Source organism: Drosophila novamexicana, unplaced genomic scaffold, assembly GCF_003285875.2.
Source record: "Drosophila novamexicana strain 15010-1031.04,08,12 unplaced genomic scaffold, DnovRS2.1 tig00002170-arrow-arrow-pilon, whole genome shotgun sequence".
NCBI classification, from domain to species: domain Eukaryota; kingdom Metazoa; phylum Arthropoda; class Insecta; order Diptera; family Drosophilidae; genus Drosophila; species Drosophila novamexicana.
The window spans coordinates 31,084-52,120 of record NW_020824953.1 but is presented as its reverse complement, the minus strand read 5'-3'; the positions used below and the strand labels follow the sequence as shown (position 1 = coordinate 52,120).

At 43.2% G+C, this 21,037-nt stretch overlaps 2 protein-coding genes and 1 pseudogene across 2 annotated transcripts; 2 read left to right on the top strand and 1 right to left on the bottom strand.

Annotated features, from left to right (window-relative positions):
- Positions 1-11,892: 11,892 nt before the first annotated feature.
- Positions 11,893-13,043, top strand: LOC115769021 (annotated as a pseudogene).
- A 705-nt stretch (positions 13,044-13,748) lies between these two features.
- On the top strand, positions 13,749-14,941 carry LOC115769028 (tropomyosin-like). Its single transcript, XM_030713736.1, has one exon. It carries the CDS (start codon positions 13,774-13,776, stop codon positions 14,635-14,637), a length of 864 nt encoding a protein of 287 aa, XP_030569596.1. The 5' UTR covers positions 13,749-13,773; the 3' UTR covers positions 14,638-14,941.
- An 81-nt stretch (positions 14,942-15,022) lies between these two features.
- On the bottom strand, positions 15,023-20,448 carry LOC115769027 (probable cytochrome P450 318a1). Its single transcript, XM_030713735.1, has 7 exons — positions 20,153-20,448; positions 19,896-20,087; positions 19,625-19,825; positions 17,373-17,442; positions 16,993-17,293; positions 15,557-16,076; positions 15,023-15,487 (listed from the first exon to the last, which is right to left on the bottom strand). The coding sequence occupies exons 1-7, from the start codon at positions 20,316-20,318 to the stop codon at positions 15,315-15,317; spliced, it is 1,623 nt and encodes a 540-aa protein (XP_030569595.1). The 5' UTR covers positions 20,319-20,448; the 3' UTR covers positions 15,023-15,314.
- Positions 20,449-21,037: the final 589 nt, after the last annotated feature.

The following is a 21,037-nucleotide window of genomic DNA, read 5'->3' as shown; positions in this document are numbered from 1 at the left end:
TTTAAGGGGTATTTGGAGCGAAAGCAAGCCTAAGCTATCACTGTTCCCTTCTGATATATATTTTTTTCTTTTCTATGCCATGTCCACCTTGTTGTGTACTTTTTGTTTTTCTTCGTCTCTGTTCGATGAGTCTGGGTACTTCTAATGCATCGGTTGGCGTAGCCATCGCAGCAGCTTTTTTCAGTTAATTGGCAGTTTGTGTTGTTGTTGCTGCTGTTGGCTGGCCCAGTGCGTCATGGTGCAGTGTCATCCTAGCTGCCGGGTGATTGTACGACCAGGGCTGCTTGACGTGTCGCAGTGTGTGCTCGACATTGGCAAGGTTCGTGTGCAGGGGCTCAATTGCCAGTGCCAGGTGCGGACCACTTGGCCAATTGAATTGTTCTGGTTCTGGATGACGCACGGCGTTCAGTTTGTTGTTCAATTTTAGTTGGGTTTCATGTGCCTCGGCCTGCCTCCTCCACTAAGCACCGACGTTCCACTCCAACCCTCCTCCATCTCGCCGTTCAATGGCCGCCCGAACGACTCGTTGATGTTGAACAAATGCCATTGAGCTGTGAGATGTAGGCGGCGGCTATAGCAGTCGACAGCGGGAACGGATGTGGGTGCGGGTTGTGCCGGGCTCAGACAACTGTAATCAATTCTGTGCATATGCATGCTGGCATAGATGATTTTTCGGCAGCAGAAGGTAAGCGGTGAAAAAAAAATGCTAGCCCCTCGTAGTCCAGGTCAATAGAGGTCTTTTCCAGCGCCCAACTGCGCTATTATTGTGCAACAAATGAGCTGAGCAGTTCAAAAATGTTGAATGCAGAATGCAGCTCGGAAGATATCGGCTTTGAAATATTTTCAAATGATCTATGATGTGAAAACGCCCCAAGGGTTTGTGCTGCAGAAAAAATTCCACAGCGCCTTAATGCATCAAATTAATTTTAAGCTGTAATCAATTGAATAGGAAAATATGCCCATAGCTGCAAAAGCTTAATTCCACATCTAGGCTCAGCTCTAATGTTTTTCAGCTAAGTTTTAAGAAGCTTTTAAGTTTCTCCAAGCTCATGCTGCTCAAGCTCGACTCAAGAATAAAGTCTACTTTTTATCTAAGGTCCAGAAAGCTGCTTATTTAGGTAAAGCCTTTAACCTATATAAGATTTGAACAGACAACTTTTGAAGACAATAAAAAGTGTATCCAGTCATGTACTTAAATATATCTATTAATTTAAATTACATTTCATTTAATTATTTTGGTAAGAAAGTCATAAGATTTAAAAGCTGTATTCTAAGCTTTCCCAAGAGATTCTCAAGATTTCAAAAGTTTGTTTGACTGCAAAAACCCTATGAGATGTAAAAACTCTACAAATATCAGATAGATTCTGAGATGGTATTTTATTATTATTTCACTAAACAATTGAAGAAAACTAACCTTAACAATTTCCAGATTTTCACGCTTTCAAGTTTGAGCTTTTCATGGCAGTAGAGGAAAAGTCAAGGGAAATCTGGTAAAATCTTGAAAAATCTTTAACTTGCCAGCCGTTGTTCTAATGCATTCCGCCAATTTGTGTGCTGTCGTAGCGAAACCCACTCAATGGCCATAAAAAACCAGCGTGCCAAATTCGAGTTGAGCTCGAGCTTTAACAGCAGCTGGTGAAGGGGGCGGTGCGAGGCGCGGGCGGCTGTGAGCCAGGCCCATTAAAAAGATGCCAACAAGGCAATTGTCAAATGTAAATGGGCAAGCGTAATAGATGTCCACGAAAGGACTCTCGCTCTCGGCACGAAACGCAATAATTTGCAAATTTGCTCAAATAAATTCCCATGCAGAGCGAAAGAGCGAGAGCCTAAAATATTTGCCCAGCCAAGCCACTGGCAAATGTATGCAAAGTCCCAATGGAGACGGTGCTATGGGGCTATGTGTGTGTGTGGGAGGGGAGCTGGATGTCCGATGCCGTTTCTAAGGCACTGTCTCTCCCTTGTCAGTGATATGCAAAACATTTGTAACGCCCGCTCCTAGCGCAACGCCCACAAAGCCCGAACGCCAACGTCAGAGATAAGCGCCAATTGTAGCCAATTGAAGGCGGCACAGCGTGGCATAAATAAATAAATAATCGATTGCAGTCGAGCAGTCGAGCAGACGGCAGCAGAAACCGGGCGACTGCCTGGCTAGAATCGATTGCTGCCGGCTCTGGCAATTAATTGGCCATTTGTTTGGGGCGTCGTCCATATCCGCAGCCCAGCTTCAGGTTCAGCTCCTGCGGCTCTCTAGCTGCAGTCACGCACGTTGCCGCTTCACGCACGCGACACTTGACAGGCGCTTCAAAGGCGGCAAATCCCCAATACGCTGATGAGAATGAATGAGCTGCCGCCAGTTACACATGTATATCTATGTATCTATAGCAACGCCTGCCTGCCTGCCATTGTCTATAACCATTTATTTGACCCCCGGCATTGACCAACTTTAAAGCCAGCGACCTGCAGACTGCAGCGCTAGCCATTAACTTAGACGCTGTCCCTGTATTAGTGAGCTTTTGCAAGCTCATGTGCTTTGCGTAAAGCGGCGTAACCAATCAATGCGTACGTGTGTTGTGTACGTGTGAGTAGCTTTTGCATGTGTTTGCTTAAAAATCTGCAATTTATAATGTAATGTAATGTTGAATGTATATTTAGGGAGTTTGCTTAAACAACATTTCATCTGAGAATTGAAACTGATTGACTTAAGAAATAATGTATTACATTATTTAGAGATGTAAATAAAGTCAATTAGGATGGATTTTTATTCGGAATGTTATGCAGAAACTGCTAATCTCAGATATGTATATGTCTGAGAGGTATATTTTATATATCAACTTCCAATATAAACTCTTTTGGAACTCAAGCAGACTAGTTTCAGTTATGATATTTCTTACAATAAGTCCGATATCTGAGGTAAAACAAAAAATAGTTCCAAAGTATATCATGAATATATACTCATTATATAATGTGGCCTTAGTGGGCGTTTAGATGGGTTTACGGGAAATTGCACCCACAAGTGTGAAAAATTCGTGTGTGGTGTGGATTTCGTCCGAAATTTCTGAGAATTATTGGGAGACATGGGGTACCAGGCAGTACGGGTAGATTTAAATCTCCCACAGGCGGAAAATGTGTGGAAATGTAATGTCTAAAATGTTAAGGGCGGGGAATACCGTCTAGTATGTATAAATAGTATAATAATACTTCATTTACGTGCACTTTAAGCAGCTTTCATTTGTACTCCATGAAACACTTGAAAGAGATTTCGGTGGTTTTTCGTTGGTCTGTTCAACAATTTGATTCGTTGTTGAGGCTAAAAACTTTGGCAACTTTTGGGCTTGTGGCCAGAAATTGTGCGACTGTCTAAGTTTCAGGCTAGGACGCTGTCTCCGGCTGTGACGGCTGCTGTTGCTGTTGCTTTTGTTGGTTGCGGGTGCGGGTGCGCCCGTCGGCGTGTGCGTGGGCGTGGTCGGGGGCTGGGACATGGGCTCCGACTTGAGAGGACTGACGTCGTTGGCACAGTGCGGAAGACAGACGACGTTTTCATTGCCACAGTGACTTGAGCCAGAGAAAGGAAGTAATTAAAACACAACTCAAAGGACATTTTAATTTAATCCCTTTGAGCTTGTCTCGCTGCTGTCTCGTCGCCATCAGAAACATGCGCCGACCGCCAAGCCCGAAATTTTATTTGCACGCCGGAAGACGGCGTCGATTGGAAGCAGTCGCCTGCCCCAGCTCCAGATCACAGCTGCCAGTGTCCTTTTGTGGAGCAGCTTCAGCTGCAGCGGCGCATAAATCATAACGCTTTGGCGCCCGTCCACCCCTCGGCAACTCCGCCCGCGCTTTCTATTTTTATTTGCCCAGCTTTGGTCGCCAGTGTCCTGCCTGCCTGCCTGCATGCCTGCTGCAGCTCCTGCTGCTGCTTCTTGCATTTTATTTATGCCGACAGTTTATTAATGTCAGGCGCGGCGTTGCAAGTTGCAACGGCCAATCGCCGCGTTCAAGAACGAACAGCTCCAGCGTCAGCGCCAGCGCTAGCGCCAGCTCCAGCTTTGGTCTACAGTCTCCAGGCTCCAGTCCGGGCTGTGTCGCCAGCTCCAGTTCAGACTCAGGCCAGGCCAGGGCCGGACCGGGCCACTGCCTTGCTTGACTTGTATTTGTATTGGTTTATGGCTATGTGGGTGTGTGTCTGTTTCCGTGTGTGTGTGTGTGTGTGCGGTTGGGTGGCTCATTTCAATGCCGCAACTTTTGATTTGCGCCCACAAGCCAAGAGAAGGAGAACGTGAGCTGTTGGAATGGCATCGAGACCCGACCAGAGTCTGCATACAAGCGGAAGCGTCAAATACTCGCACACACATGCAGCCGGCGAGTAACTAGGTTGCCAGCACCACTTGGCTACATTCCATTGCGCCCCCGCCCCTCTCTCCAACCGCTGGCCACCCCTTTTGTACGCTTTGTTGCTTGTTATGCTAATTAGTTTTCGACGTTGACGTTTGCCAACAACGCCGGACGACAGCGAGGTTGCCAACGATGTCTTTAATTGGTTCTCATGTTGCCCATCGCCCATCGCCCATCGCCCATTTGCCAGACTACCCTTGTCCACCGGGCTGCTGCTGGTGCAGCTCCAGCATCAGCTGCTGCCATTTGCCACTTGGCAGCTGCAACTGGCTCCGCTGCCTTTTTTCTTGCCACTTTGGCACTGGCAATTAAGTGCAAACTGCATGCAACTTATTTGATTTGCCATTGTTAGGAAAGAAGCCGCAATTTGAGTCCTGCTTCCGACTCGCTATCAACTTGCAACCCTGCCCCCAAAATGTGTTGCAACTGTTTCTTTTGATACAGCACAAAAGTCGCCAATTTAATGCAAATTGTGTGCGAACCGCAAGGCCTGCTCTTGAATTCCTTACTCAGTGCAAGGCCCGTGTCTAAACCATTTGGGAACTACAATACTATATCTAAAATCCTTGCCTGAGCAGAGTACAAATAATTTGAGCACAAATTCGACTCATTTTCGATTAATTTTCCGGATTGGGGCCCTGATTTTGATTGAGAGTCTAAGGAAATCAGGATCAAGGACTTTTTCTGAGGATTCCAACTGCCAGATAAAGAAAAAAGAGGCTATTCCAACTAAGAAAGTGTAACGCGTAGAAAAAGAATCACCATACCAAATTATTTTAGGCACAACCCTATCAAAAAATAAACCATATCAGCTAAGATATCTAAACAATCTTAATGACACCATATTACTTGATCATATAGCTGCTAGTGTGGGAACAATCTGGTATTCTTCTGAAATACTTTCTCATATTCTTAAAAGGGTGCAGAAGAAATTCCTAGTTGAATGCTGATTTGGCATTAAAGCCATGTATACATTTACAAATGTTGAGACTCCTCACGAAACGCACATCAATAGACACACATCTGGTACTTATTCTGTTTTGCGGTTTGTGGCTACTAGAATGTATTTCTAAAATGGATGCTTTTGCCCTGCATTCCAATTGTCAAATTCAAACTCAGCACTTGATTCGCTCGTGGCCCTTCTAACCCCGCCAACCCTACCAACCCAACCAACCCTTCCAGTGCTGACCAGCTACTGCTGCCAGCCCGCAATTGTGTTTTGTTGTGTTACCCAAAACTGTCAACATTTGCAGCCGGTTGGCAGGCCCGGCTGTCCAGTGCAAACGTTATGATAATCACCGACAACGATGCGGCGTCAGCAGCAGTCGCAGCAGCAGCAGAAGGAAAACAGGACGATAGGGGCCATCAGGTGGGGGAGAGACGAGGCCAGGTAATAAACAATTCCATTTACCGACAGCTGTCAGCAAATAATGAAAAATTTAATAAAAATATACGCACACACGAACGCATGAACGCATGAACGTAGGGGCAATAGCAACGGAAGCGAATGGCAAGAGGCGCCTGACGAGGGAGGAGAGGGGAGCGGAAAGTGCCACATGGCGAGGGGGCAAAGGACATCAGTCAGCTTTCCACTGAAGGATGCCGATGACCACAACCAAACCATCCGGCCTGTCCACAAGCTGTCCAAATATGTTTGGTTTTGTTGCCGTTTCACTGTGCTGGCCGCTGAGTGAATCGTGCACAGACATTGCAGTGAAACGAAACGGAATGGAACGGCGGCGGTGTGCGCAACGTTGCCACCCGGCCGCAATGATGAGCGAAAAATTGACATGCATGTAATTAGTGACACAAGGACATTGCCTGACAACTGACGCTGTCTGGATCTGGATCGCTTTATTCCAACGATTGCTGTTTGCCTGATGACCTCAACACATACACACACACACACACATACGCACACACATATATAAATTATGGCGCTCATGTTCTCGCGCACAGCCAACTCTGACTTTTCGTCTGTGTAAAAATTAATTTTCGGTTACGCAATCAAAAAACGCAGTAGCAAATAGACGATGCATGCGCTGAATCTATAACGAATTGAAAATGATCTACAAGTAACTGCTTGAAATTATCATGATTGAGCTAGAAAAAGGCCGTGATTTGCTTTGAATTCACAAGCTCAAAATATTTCATTCCAGCTTTTCATTTATACGTAATATCCTTCCAGCATGCTGTAGCACAGTTTTGACTTGGCTTCGCAAAATGTTTCATTCTAGCATTCGATATGATTCTGCTTCATCCGCTTACATAAAATCTGTCTATCATATACATATTGTTAAATTTTCACAGACGCTTACTGTTCTTTTCCAGCATTCCAAGTCATTGGAATCAATTGGCATCCTTCGAATGGCATAGCTTTAATGATGCAGACGCTTGTTGTTCCATATCATAATTTCACGTGCAAATATAATTTAGCTTTGGCTTCATTTTAATTAGCTTGATTTGTATTGACTCAACGCATGTTCCATTTCAGCATTCCATAACATACCATGATTTCTGACATTATAACTTTTTGCTTCGGAACAGTGAAATCTTTTAGGAATATTTTTTGAGCTATGCGAAAACCGAGCACTTTTCGCCAATTGTTTTCGCAAATTGGCGACCTTGAGCGAATCGTTCGATTTAGTAAGCGAATTTTGCAAATCTTGAATGCTTGTGGCTAGAGAGCTGCAACCACACTCTGGCGTAGGGCATATCAATATTTAAGCGAAAATGATGACAGCTACAACAAAACTGACGCAATCCAGCCGCTGTCCAATGGAGCAAGTAACCAGCAACTCAGTCCAGCGTCGGCCCTTCAGCATCCGCGTCGGCTTCGCCGTCACTTGTGACATTCACGTTGACTCTTCTGACACGTCGACAAATTGTCAACAACGTTGCCACAGCGCTTACCATGGCAGAGACGAAGGCGTCGGGCAAGAAACATAGCCAAAAAAAAGAAAAGCGCGACAAAAAAAATAGGAAAATTGGTTTGGTGGCATGGGGGGCATGGCCAAAAATGGTCATTCACTGAAACTATGGAGGTTGTCCTCTATTAGCTGCAGCTCCAGCATTTGCACGCCGGATGACGCAACATTTTATGCCGCTCAGTGGATTTGCAACACTTAACAGCAGCAGCAGCAGTGGCTGTGACACTGGCCCTGGTCTAGTCCTGTTGCAACTGGCGTTGGCGTCTGCCACATTTATCAACGCCTCGGGGCAGCTGGGGGCTTAGGTTAGCAGGGTGCTGTACCGAGTGGCGCCAGTGCAACTATTCAAGCTCCTGCCTATAAAAATGTGCAGTTTGAATTTTGCTCGCTGTTGCTACGAAAAATGCAATTCAGCACGATTTGCATTTTTGGGGGCTAACTCTGGTGGCCATGGCCCACTACTTGGGTCACTTCACCAAGTGCATGGCGCGTGCCGAGTGGAGAGCGGTGCCAGCTAAATTGTCCATGCGCCAGCTCTAAGCTTTCCCAAAAAAAAAATAAATAAGAAATTCAACAATGCTGATTGCATCAACGGCTTAAATAGTTGATTAAACCGATTATTAATTGTAATTAGAGCGCTTATTTTGGGCATGTTTTCTTAAGTGGAAATTAAAACTCACGCTAGTTATTCTTGAACTTACCCTGTTTCAATCTCACAATTCCCTTGGCGGTTAGTTGGCAGCACTATGTCGACGGGTTGGCAGCGCTGCTCGACCTATGTTGTAAGATGGCAACGCTGCCAGCTCTCTAAATTAAACAGCAGACATGCTAAAGTGCTTGCCAACTGGAATTTGACAGAAAAAAAAACCAATAGCTTTTGGATTTCAAGAATCATATGTGCTTTCAGGTAGTTTAATTACAATGGCAACTATTACTTCGACATTAAGTTTCTGCAATAGTGTCATCTAGATGACCTTCCGCCTTCTTTCCCATACGTATCGGTTGCAATTTGTTGTATTTGAGCAAAGCTTGAATGCAATTCAGACTCTTAATATTTATATTTAAAGTATGTTCAAAAACTACCGAAACTGATAGGGATAACATAAATTGATCGCAAATGCTTTATAGCATTCTCTTGATATCCTCAATTAGTATAGTGAACACATTTACCAACACTGCCAGTAACACTCTACAGCATTTGGCATTTCCATAATCACGTTAGCTGTCCAACACTGACATAATTTAGGGCACAACTAAGGATTAAATATATTGAATTTATTGTCAAATTAACTAAAACTATTATTAACATTTAGTATCTCATCTTGCTCTTATGAATCTTCTATGCATAATCCAAAAATACATGGATTAAGTTTGTATTTACCAACACTTATTTGAATCATCTTTCAAACAGAGTGTATTTACCATCACTGACATTTACATATTCTAGTGCAAAAGAATTGAAATCAACTTAAAATACAAAACGCTTTTTTCTAAAGTTCGATCAACAAATGTTGCTGCTGCTCGACGTTAATGCAATTGAAATCTGCCAAGAAGGCGGAAACGGAAATGCAAATGGAAATAGTTGTAACCGGTTTTGTGGCAATTTCAATTGCAGTGGCAGCACGCCACAAAACAATTGAAATTTTGTTGCTTTCGGTAAATAATTAAGTGGCGCCTTAAAGGAGTCCGATGCCTTTCAAGACTGGCGGACTGACGGACAGACAGACGGGCAGACAGGACGCTTCACATATTTTATCACGAGCGATTCTCCCGACTCGGCCCGGCACATTAATCAAAGCAAAAATGCAGGCAAATTTCCATGCGAATGTGTTTCGAGTGCCTTTTACAGTTATAAATTTTTGCACACACACACATGGGGGCACTCTGTAGCTGTTCGCTGGCACTGTGTACGCTACTCGAGGCATGCCACACGGCAATGGGGAAAGTGTCAAGTTAATGCCAACAACAACAACATCAGCGTCAACACCGTAGCAGACACATACCGCCTACTAGCACTGGGCGTGGCTGGAAGCCAGCTACCCAACCATCTAATGACTGCGTTGACGGCGCCATTTGCTCGACTAAAACTCAACTGACACACACACACCCGCATAGATACTCACATAGACACACATAGAAATTTGCACTTGCAAAAATTCTGGGTCAAATTGAGCTACTTTCGAAAGAAACAGTTATTTTCGCAGTGCTAAACACATTTGCCAATATACGTTTGAGCTAAAATTAGTTTTTATACAAACATAACAAATAAGATTTCCGCATTCGAACTGGTTCGGTTCAGAACCGGTTTGCAGCTTTAATACAATATCCCACTTTTATATCGTCATTATGGCTCTATAAGTTCAGATAAAATTGTCGGCAATTTTTTTCACGCCCCGTGAACCTGATTTTTCCACTAGGTTTACGCTCAACCAAGCCATTTTTTAATGAAGGCTTAGTGTTTGATTTTTTAGTGGTTCGGTTCACGGCTTAAACCAATTGCCGCCTTGAGTTTCGGTTCGGTTCGCGAATCTGTTTTTTGCATCCATGAACCTCCTTAAGGTTTCTCAGCTTAGATTTTCTTATATACAAACAAAACAAATCAGATGTTCGCACTCGAAAGGGTTTGGTTCAATAGCGGTTTCCTTCTTTAGTCAGATGTGTTTTAGTTTCAAGAGAAACTTTCTGCTTAATTGAATATATGTTATAGTTATATTTGAACTTTTTGTCTATACTTATCTAGAAATGACATGATGAGTATTCACAGTAATGTTAACTTCGAGAGGCTTTTTATTTTATATGGAACTCTCTAGCTCAAAAATATTGTTGAGCATTATTCATGAACATATATTTGAATCGTTGTGCATCCACAATCAATATATGTGGCCATCCAAACCTATCCGTAAAGCAGTTGAGTGGAACCTTCTAAGGTGTCCCAGTCCGTGGTACTCAATTTAGGAAATGCCATTATATCGAATTGTGATAGCATGAATATACTCTCCGTAAAATAAATCTCACAATATTATAATATTTTTAAATTGATTTAGAAGCGTTTCTTAAGGCTCCCCCCAGAAACCGTCTACCCCCAAGAAAAACTTGTTAAGCATTGCACGTGTGCATATATTTTTCTCAGTGTACGTCTAGCTTATAATGATGCTGTTGCTGCTGCTGCTGCTGTTGCTGTTCCTGTCGTTTAGTTGCTAAGACGATGCCGACAGTTGGACCCGAGTCTTTAGACAACTCAAGCGAACTGAAGTTGAGTCACGGGCGTGCACTGACAATGATATGTGCCCGAGCTGAGAGTACTATGCACACACCTATGCGCACACCTATGCACACACCTGTACAAGCATACACACACAATCACAATGCTGTCAAGGCCACACACATACATGCACAATGTTGGCGGCGGGGAATCACCGTAGAGACACTTTGCACCGGAAATATTGTTGACAGTTGTGGCATATTATCATACTTCGGGTGTTCCAGGCGCGCGCCTCGTAATTGCTCAACATTTTTCGCTCGACCTTAAAGAGCAACTCGAGAAGAAAGTGAAGCGTAATTTCCCGCTCATCGCTAAGCCGTCGTTATGGAAGCTCTAATCATTTCGCCAATTATTCTACGCAATAACAAATTCGAAAAGCAGCATATAATAGAAGTTCTTAAATTTCCTCAAAATAAATTGCGACATGCATAAATGAGCACACAGGTTGGGCCACTCTTTGAACTGCTATCACTTTGTTAGGGCTAAGCTGTTTATTATTCGCTTTTCGAAAGGAAAATAATTTACGCATACTTTATAATTGTTATTTGAAACTGTTAACATTAAAATGTATTTCTATTCAATTGCTTACTCTATTCCCGCAAATCATAGGCAGAATGAGTTTATCATTTGTTTTTCGATAGGTTTTCCCCTTTTCATAATATCGATAAATATCGATTTTGTAGCCATGATTTTTATTTGGAAATTCTGTAATAACTAGTTCGCAGTTTCTTCATAGAACTCTGTACGGCCTACGGATAGTATAAAGTTAAAATTTTAATATTTGCATACAAATTTTATGAATTTATGAATTAACAAGGATTAAACCTGGGCTCCCAGATGGGAGAAACTGGTCCACGAATAGAAACTTAAAGCAGGGAGCTAGTTCAAACCTTGAAAAAAACACAGACATTTTATTTGTTTTTCTGATACATGTTTTTATTTCATATTATATATATATAAAATATATATATTTTAATTATAAAGAAACCTATTTATTTTTGAATTATATATAAAATATTATTATTATATTTTAGTTTTGAATATACATATTTGAATTATATTTAAAATAATCGTTTAAATACCATTTCAATATTTCTCATGTTTTTTCGAAACTAATTTTTTTGAACATTTTAAACACTCTAGCGAGCTTTCAGAAAAAAGAGTTTTGAGTAAAGCTCTAACAGACCTTCCTGTGCCGCCATCTGTTGGCAGCTTTTAAATGATTGTACAGAAAATTTAAAAATTTTTGAGATTTATCCTAAAGTAGGCCTTAAACTGAACCCGGCTGATATTTGTTTAGTTTTTTATAGTTTTATTCAGCACGCACACATCGAAAGTTCAAAAGACAGCTATAGATATTTTGATAACTTTTTTTTAGTGGAAATTTGATTAAGCTATTAATATATTAGATAGGTTGTGATGGCTTTGGAGCGGATTTGCGGCATTGATAAGGCGGACTTTATGCAGCCCTATAATGATCTGAATGTTGCCTATGCACAAGTGGAAGTCAACACGGGCAAGACCGTGTTCGACAGTGCATATTCTGTAATCGCGCCGCCCTTTGAGGATCCGAAGCGGAAGATTAAGAGATCGCTAAAGAAGAGCAACTTGAACCTGGAGATGTCGCACGGGACGACCACATTGGGCTTCAAGTACCAGGGCGGCATCCTTCTTTGCGCCGATTCGCGCGGCACAAATGGCGAATTTATTGCCTCGCAGGAAATGAAGAAAATCATTGAGGTGGACAAGGGCATATTGGGCACCATTGCCGGCGGCGCCGCCGATTGCGTCTACTGGGATCGGGTGCTCACAATGGAATGCCGTCTGTTCGAGCTGACCTATGGACGTTCGATGACAGTTAAGTCAGCGGCGCGCATCATGTGCAACATTGCATACAAATTCAAGGGATTGGGCCTCTGCATTGGCATGATGCTCGCCGGCTACGATTTTGATGGGCCCCAGCTCATTTACGTGGACTCCGATGGTCAGCGCGTCGAGGGCAATTTATTTACGATTGGGAGCGGTGCGCATTGTGCATTGGGCATCTTGGACAGCTTCTACAGATGGGATATGTCCGATGAGGAGGCCTACAATCTGGCATTACGCGGCGTTTACCATGCCACCTATCTGGATGCCTATACGGGCGGACTCGTTCGTCTCTATCATATGAGACCGCACAAGTGGTCAATTGTCACTGTCAAGGATTGCATGGAGCTGGGCGAAATATTTGCCAAGGCACAAAAAGAAAATCCAACCGGCGGACCATCTAGTATACTAAGGAAGGGCTTTAAAGCGGATCCTGAACCGGAGGAAGACGAGGTAGAATCAGTGGAAACGAAAATGGAAAAGGATAGGAAAAGGGAAATAGAAAACGCAAAGAATAAAGAAAAAATATTATTTAGTTAAGTTTAATAGTCAAGTTTCTCGTGGCTTCTGTTTTGATTCTATATCACATTCAAACGAATCAAAATTTTTAAAATATAAAAATATTATATTATATGAAACATCACGCACTGCTATGATTCTGTCTAGAAGACTACCCAACTACTATACATATCTCTGCAAATATCTGTTGCTATCTTTTTCGTATTATTTCTAGATTTTTGGGTACATTTTTTTCTGGTTCAAATCCAACGAATAAGCTCTGCAATTACTCTCCCGGCTTCTTTAAACACATTCCCATTTCATCGTTAGTAAATCTTGATTAATGTTAAGTAATATAAAACAGTGTTGAGAAACGCTTATTAATATTATTTAATTTTTTATTAAAATGTTGAAAACATTTTCGTATCTAATGTAAGCTCTTAAAAGTGCAGCCAAGCCAAGCTGATTTTGAAAGGGAATATACAAGTTTATATTTTCTTAAATTGATTTTTAAATTTGTTTTAAATGTATCTGCACTTTAAGCTGAATTCCAAGCTTTCTAGCAAAGCTTTCAGTTAGCTTTGACAAACTTAAGCTACAGCTATGGCGCCATCTGGTGGCCAACTTGCAAATGGTTAAAATCTGAGCTGTGCTCACAGTGAAGCTCTGGCCAAAAGCACAAAATTCAAATAGTAGGGAAATTTGTTGATGGTACTTTTTTTATTAGTATGGACACCTCAATTTCCCTAGCACAAGTAGATGCTGCAGTAGGCCAAGCAATTCACGTATCAAGTAACCCTGCTCGAGTCGGCTGAGCTATATAAAATGTGTTCATTAAGAAAGCAAAACGGCAGCAGGCACAATTCAGGCCAAAGCAATTGCATTATTGAGCTGCTACAAAATAAGGAAGATAAAACGAATAACTCAAAACTTGGAAGGATGTTGGGCAGACAGGGCCTCATATTGGATGCACTGAAGCATAAGATACATGTGGCCAAGAATGATCTGGAACGCTACCGGGAGGAGTATACCCACTGCCAGACAATGCTGCAACGTGAGCTAGAGCGTCGCAGCCAATTGGAGGAGAGCTACATGGACCTGCAGCGTCGCAATGTCGAACTGGAGGATGAGCTACAGCTGGCCCTGACGCACGTGGCCCATCATCAGGCGACGGTGCGCGAGGCACGCGGCGCACTCAATGAGAGCGATCGCCTGCGCAAGGCACTGGAGCATCGCGACCAGCTGCAGTCTGAAAAGATCGAGCTGCTTGTCTGGGAGCTGGCCAAGCTGAAGCGTCAGGCCAAGGAAGCCGATCGCACCGCCCAGTACAGCGGCCAGCGAGCCGATCAGCTCTGCGAACGTCTGACGCACAGCGAACAGCAGCTGGAGGCCAGCCGCACCAGCCATGCCGTGCTCCAGGCGGAACTGGATGCCGCCGCCCAAAATCTGCACTGCGTGGAGCGCGCCTTTGAGCGCTCTGCTCAGCAGGTGCAAAGCTTTGACCGGCAGGTGGCCAAGCTGAAGCAGCGCCTGCACGAGAGCGAGAAGCGCGCCCATCAGGCCGAGCTGAATGCCCACCAGCTGCAGCAGTCCTCCGCCAATCTGGAGAAGCGGCTCGAGGAGCGTGTTGAGCAGCGCTGGCTCAAGAAGCTCCACAAACTGGACCTGCAGCTCGTTGCCAAGGAATAAATTCTGCCATCCTCTCATTCCAAATTCTACAAGTTTAGCTTAGCAGTCCATCTAGCATATCGTTTAAATATTATGTACTAGTCTATTTAGGTTTAACGAAAATTACAGCAAAAAAAAAAAAATAAGGAAAAAAAAAACACCGGAGAAGAATTAACTTCGGCATGCCGAAATTTTAATACCCTGGCGGAGACTTATATATTTATTATACCAAACAAATCATATGGCATGTGAACGATATAGTATTCCCTACTATTTTCAACTTTCTGTCAATCAGTAAATAAAAAAAAAGGTTGTTGGAACCAAAAATACTTTTGATGCGCAAAAATTTTGATGGAAACGCAAACGCGAAGCTCATCAGAGCGATTTGTTTAGATACCTTACATAACCCAAGAGTTCCAATTTTGAAGGCTATGAAACCCAATTGTTTTCTAATTTATTCAAACGAATTAGTTTTTAAGCATTGGGGACCATTAAATATTGCCATGAGAACTCTGCTAAAATTCCAGCAAAGAGTGTAAAATAATCTTAGAATCGAATTACAACCGAACAAATCTTAGCCTTGGAACTAGTTTGAAAGACAGACGGAAATTTTGTCAATACGCGCAGACAATATATATGACTTGATCAGATATGCTGAATATGGTAGACTCCGCCAGGGTATGGTAGGCGCAATAATATTATGAACTCTTATGTGGCTGTATTTGGAAGAGTATCTCGTCGGCGTTGCGAAACTTGAGCGAGATGCCCTCGACGAACTGCAGCTGCTCGAGTTGATGATCGCTGCAAAACTCAAAGTTGGCTATCAGCTTGACCAGAAAGACCTTCATAATGAAGAAGCTGTAGCGACGACCTGTAAACAAATTTTTTAACCGTTAAGCACTTAACCATTTAAGCAGTTAATCAAGGGCCAAGAGCTCACCTATGCAGGTGCGCAGCCCCTTGGAGAAGGGCAAAAAACTGTACGAGTGTCGACGCTGCTTCGCCCGCTCCGTGCCGGACTGCTGCTGTTCGTCCTGATGCTTCTCCTGTTCCGGCTCCTGGTCGTGATCGAGCTGGTGCTGCTGCTGCTGCTGCAGGAAACGCTGCGGATCGAATTGCTTGGCCCTGTCGCCCCACCAGGCCGCATCGCGTTGCATGTTGAACGTGTCCATCACAACTATCGTGTTCTGTGGCACAATCGCCTCGCGTCCAGCCAGCTGAAAGTCGCGGCTCACATGCCGCAAATTCATCGGCACCGTCGCCAGCAGACGCAGCGCCTCGTTCACGAATGCATCCAAATAGCGCAGCTGCTGCAACTGCTCAACGCCCACATAGCTGGCATCGTTGCCGTGCGGCAGCACGCTCGCAATTTCCGCTCGCAGTCGCCGCTGACAGTCGCCCTTGTGGGTGGCCAGGCACAGCAGAGCAATCATTATGCTGTTCGAGACCGTCTCAAAGGACTGGGCACGTAAAATCAAGTTTATATTGAGAGTTAAGAGAGATCTATGTATACTCTATCTTCGATATCGATAAACAGGCAGCTGCTTAGATAAAGATGACATTTAAATTTGTTACATGCACATCAAAATGATTCCAATTCCCTTTCTAAAAAAATACACCTATCATATCGATAAATATAGATCATAAATTGATGCTTTATATTTTGAAAGACGGTCAGATATTCGATTAACTAACGCGCTTTCTATAAAGATGTTTTAAAATTACATTTAAATATGTGCATGTAAAATCATTATTAGATTAACAATATTTTACTTGTTGGATACCTTCCATCCTATTGAAACCAGATTTAAGGGAAATCAAATGTTTTTGGTGCTTCTTAGAACCCTGACCTTTTATAAAGATCGGATATAAATATAAATACCGAAGTGTAGGAAACCAGAAGAAGCAGCCCAGTGGTTGTGTGTATATATGTATTATGGAAGAAAGTTGGAATGCTTACAATGGCAGCTAGAAGCAAGGTTCAGGGCATCGTCTAGTCGGGCATTCCCGACTAAAGCACTTCTACCCTTCTCCATTTTGAGGGCTTAAGCTTAGTCTTAAGTTAAATATTTCTTGAGCCATCCAATTCAGTGTCCATCGACAACTTTGCAAAATCGATAAAAATCGGTATAAATCGATATTTAGTTTCAGGTTTTATAATCTACGATATACATGACGAGGCTAGATAAGCTTATTGATCAATTTTCCACATTTAAATTTCGGAAACCCTCGCATGTAAAATCTCTCAGATCGACAGACCGACATATTAGTCCGATTTCAATGGCTACAGACTTACCAACTGTATGGATATAGAACAACCGCTTATATTGTAAGAGCCCACTTAGCTTTAAACGATTTCTAGTGTCTGGTACTCACCACCAAAACCATGGATTGTGCCTCATCCTCGATGTCCTGAAGCGTTAGTTCGCCGTTGGCCGCCAGCTGGAACATTTGCTCGATGAAGATGCGCCGTTGCCAGGGTACATCCTCCTCATCGTCGATGGCATTGCGTAGCTGCCAATTGCGATGCTTGCGCTGCACGATTTGTGCCACAAAATCCACCAGCAGTTGGTTGCATGCCTCGGCCTCGGCGTACAATTGAGGCGCCAATAAGCGATGCAGTAAATCGATTTGCAGCCAGGGCTTCACAATTTTAATAGCCGAGATTTCGAGTAGCCTATTAAAAAGTACACACACACACGCACACATCAGCATTAGTCTACGGCTTTTGTGCCGCTGGGGCTGAGACCACTTACCGTTTGTAGGTGGTTGCGATGTGTGCGTCATCCGCTTGCGTGAAATTTGTCGGTGTTCCCATAATGGTGACTGCAATAAAAGGTAACGAGGTGTTAAGACCCAGACAGTCATAGAGATAGAGATAGCGCGAGCGAGAGTGAGTGAGACAGAGATAGAGATGTGACATTCAAATATTGCCCGCCGACAGCAGGCAGAAAGTCCTTAACTTCGGCTACCGACAACATAATTCGCCCCATGCGACGCGCTGAGCTTCATCGTAAGCTCTGGGCCAAAGAATCCCACAAAAACTCCCACTTCAAACCAGCCCCCTTTAGCCGCCAGCCAACTGGTAATGGCCACCGCTAACTGTTTTATCCAGCAAAGTGTCAAATGTCAAGTAATTAAATTTGGACCAAAAATTGAAACGAACGCAGCCAGCGAACGCCTCAAGCACAGTCGGCCCAAGATGTGTGTAAATATAATGGAACACGCCACAAAGCTCTTCTTCGGGCACTTCATACTAATTCGCTCATATGTAGTTGCAAAATTACCACAAATTCAAGGTAAAGCAGTTCTTAACTTAAAGTTCGCCGTTATTAAAGTGTAGCCAAATATATGTATATATGTTTTGTGTATGCATGTATGCATGTTGCATGTTGCATGTATGCATGTATGCATGTTGCATGTATGCATGTATGCATGTTGCATGTATGTACGTATGTATGTATGTACGTATGTATGTATTTATGTATGTATGTTTGTGTGTATGCATGTTGCATGTTGCATGTTGCATGTATGCATGTATGTACGTATGTCTTCTTAAATAATGCCCTCCTACGGGATTCTCATAAATTCAAGTAAGTCCCACAGACTTCACTTCAAGTAGAAGATGCGGCTTCGACTTCGGAGTAGGCAACTACAACTTAGGAAGAAACTGCGGCGTTAACTATGGAGGAAGCGGCTTCAACTTTGAAGGAGGCGGCTGCTTTAATATTGGAGGAGGCGGCTTCAAAATTGAAGAAATGGAAAATTGAGCAAAGGAGGAGACGTTGGCTTTAGCTATTGAGGGTGTAGCGAAATCAACGATTGAGTACACGGGGGCTCGAGCTAAGGAGGAGAAGGCGGCCACGCCTATGAAGGAGGCGGCGGCCTTAATATCGGAGGAGATGACGGTGCCTATATAGTTGCCGGAGGAAGCAGCATCAATTTTTTATGAGGCAGTTAAGAAAAAACTGGTACGTATTTTGAACATAACTATGTCTTATTATATCCGTATATACTAATGTTTGATTTTATGTATCAAAAAAAAAATAAGCTAATAAACACAATCTCTGCTTTCTTCTTTCAGTGTTGTGTATATATAAAAGTTCATCTTCCACCCACTGACAGATGACGATGAATAATCAAGCATGTGAATTGGCAGGTGAGTACCTAATCATATAATATAAATATATATATATATTTATAAAAACGTGTATATATTTTACATGCATGCATAAAGTTCATCTGTGTTTGCCGCGTCCCTGAACCTAAGTATTGATTTCAAGGTTGTGACTCTTCACATGTTTTTCATTCAGAAACATAATTAAGTTTTAAATTCATCAGAGGCAGCACCTCTTGGCTCATATATAATAATCTTAACCATTCTGTTGACCTTTCCCCTTCGGGTTGGAAACAAACGTTTCCAAATGTCTCAATTAGCTTTTCTTTTTAATCAAACCATTCTTTGGGTCAGGTACCAGCTTTGGCTATTTTTGGGTTTAAATTTCAGTTTTTAAATAAAAAATATTAGTGGCGAGAAGCGAATATTTTGGACCTGTGTCACTCTACGAGAAGCTAGGTCCTAAATTAAGTGTATGTAGCTCTGATGAGATATATGATTAAAAACAGTCGGACATGCGCATATGGGTATTACATGCAACATGTTGAGTAACAAAATGGAAATACCCTTGCTGAGGCAGCAGCAAAATAATAACAGATTTTCGCGCCTATGTCGAAGCAATCAATATCCAATCGACTAGTTACTGCATAAGCCTAATCATAATTTACAGCTCAACATGCCCCCCAACGCCCAGCCGAAAGCACTTCTAGTGCTGGCCTGCAGCTTTGAATGGTGACCCTCGGGTCTATGTGGCTCGGTCTCAATGGGTTCCGCGTACGTGAGCCGCATGGAAACTGGACAAACGTGTCGTGCGAGGGCAGCGTTTGGGCAGCGGCCGTTTCAACTTTCTAGCTGGGATTTGGTTAAGGCATTCAATGGGTGGCTACTCACGGCAGGATACCTCCAGAACGGCACGGCTGAGCATATCCTCGGCATCCTTGAACTTAACCGCCGTGCCGTGCAGATGCGACTGTGTGGCAAACTGTTCCACCAGCTGATTGCCCACCATATTGAAGACATCGAAAAAGCTGATGACAATGTTGTGATTGAAGGCGGGATTCAGCTGCTTGCGACGTAGTTTCCACTTTTGACCTGCAATCCCCACAATTAGTGGATGGCTCGGGCTGCCCTGGGTAGGGCTTGGACTATAATTAATACTTACCGCGCGCATGCAGCAGACCGCGACGGGCAAAGAAGCCCTCCTGCATAAAGGTCTTGTCCAGACACTCGGGCGCATTCAATATACATTCCATGCCCGCCGGATCATCAATATAGAGCAGGGCGCGCGTTCCAATCAATATGGCCAACGGGCGCTGGAAGAGCACGCGCAGACGCGTCACCTTGTCCAAAATGCCTGCGGCATGAGGCGAAGGTATTAAGTGGGCAGTGTATTGAGGTAAATTATTTGAGCTACTCAACTGTTCGGATGCAAATTGATGCAGAGCAGAAACCAGAGCAATGGCTGCTGTGCCACGCCCCGCCAGCCATTCAGCTGCCAGATGAGGCGCCAACATTTCCGCTGCTGCCAGCCCAGCAGCAGGGCCAGCAGCGTGCCACACACCCACAATGCCACGTACAGGTGCATTGTTGTTCCTCTTGCTTTGTTGTTGTTGTTGTTGTTTGCGTTGTCGTCGTCTAATGCGGTGCTTTATAGGCAGCTCAGAGCTGACACGTTTGCGCAAGCGATTTCCAATTCCGAATCCGAATCCGTCGCTTTGTCTCGATCCGTTCGCTTGGCCAACTAAAACGCAACTAAAAAACGCGTCAGCGGACCGATCCAACATTGGCCAATTGACAATAAAGAAATTATAATATTTTTTTATTCATAATTTGTTTATATATGTATTATTTTTAATTGCCCGCACAATGCACACGCGTCGTCCACTTTGTATGCCCTGCGGAAAACAAAACAGCTTAAGATATAACGCCCCAAGACTATTAAGAACATATTTCCCACACACATATTTCCCAGTGAACACAGAGGCCATTAGAGCTATAGCTGGAAACTTTGGTATGTAGACTCCCCTTTGTCTCAACTCTATCTTGCGAAAGTTTCACGACAAACTCATTTGAAACATAAAAGTTATTGACAAATATATTTGAAGAATTTGCAGACTGAGCTCAAGATTGAGCTCCTGAAGTCTTAAGCAGTTGAAAGAATTAGTATATTTTTACAAAATACAGGGTATATCTGCGTTGGGTTATAAGCATTTGGTTTTGTTTTCATTTAATTTGTTATTAAAGGTATTTTTATAGATTGTTTAATTTTGTTTTTATTTTTGGGCAACGCTACGTGGACTTTGT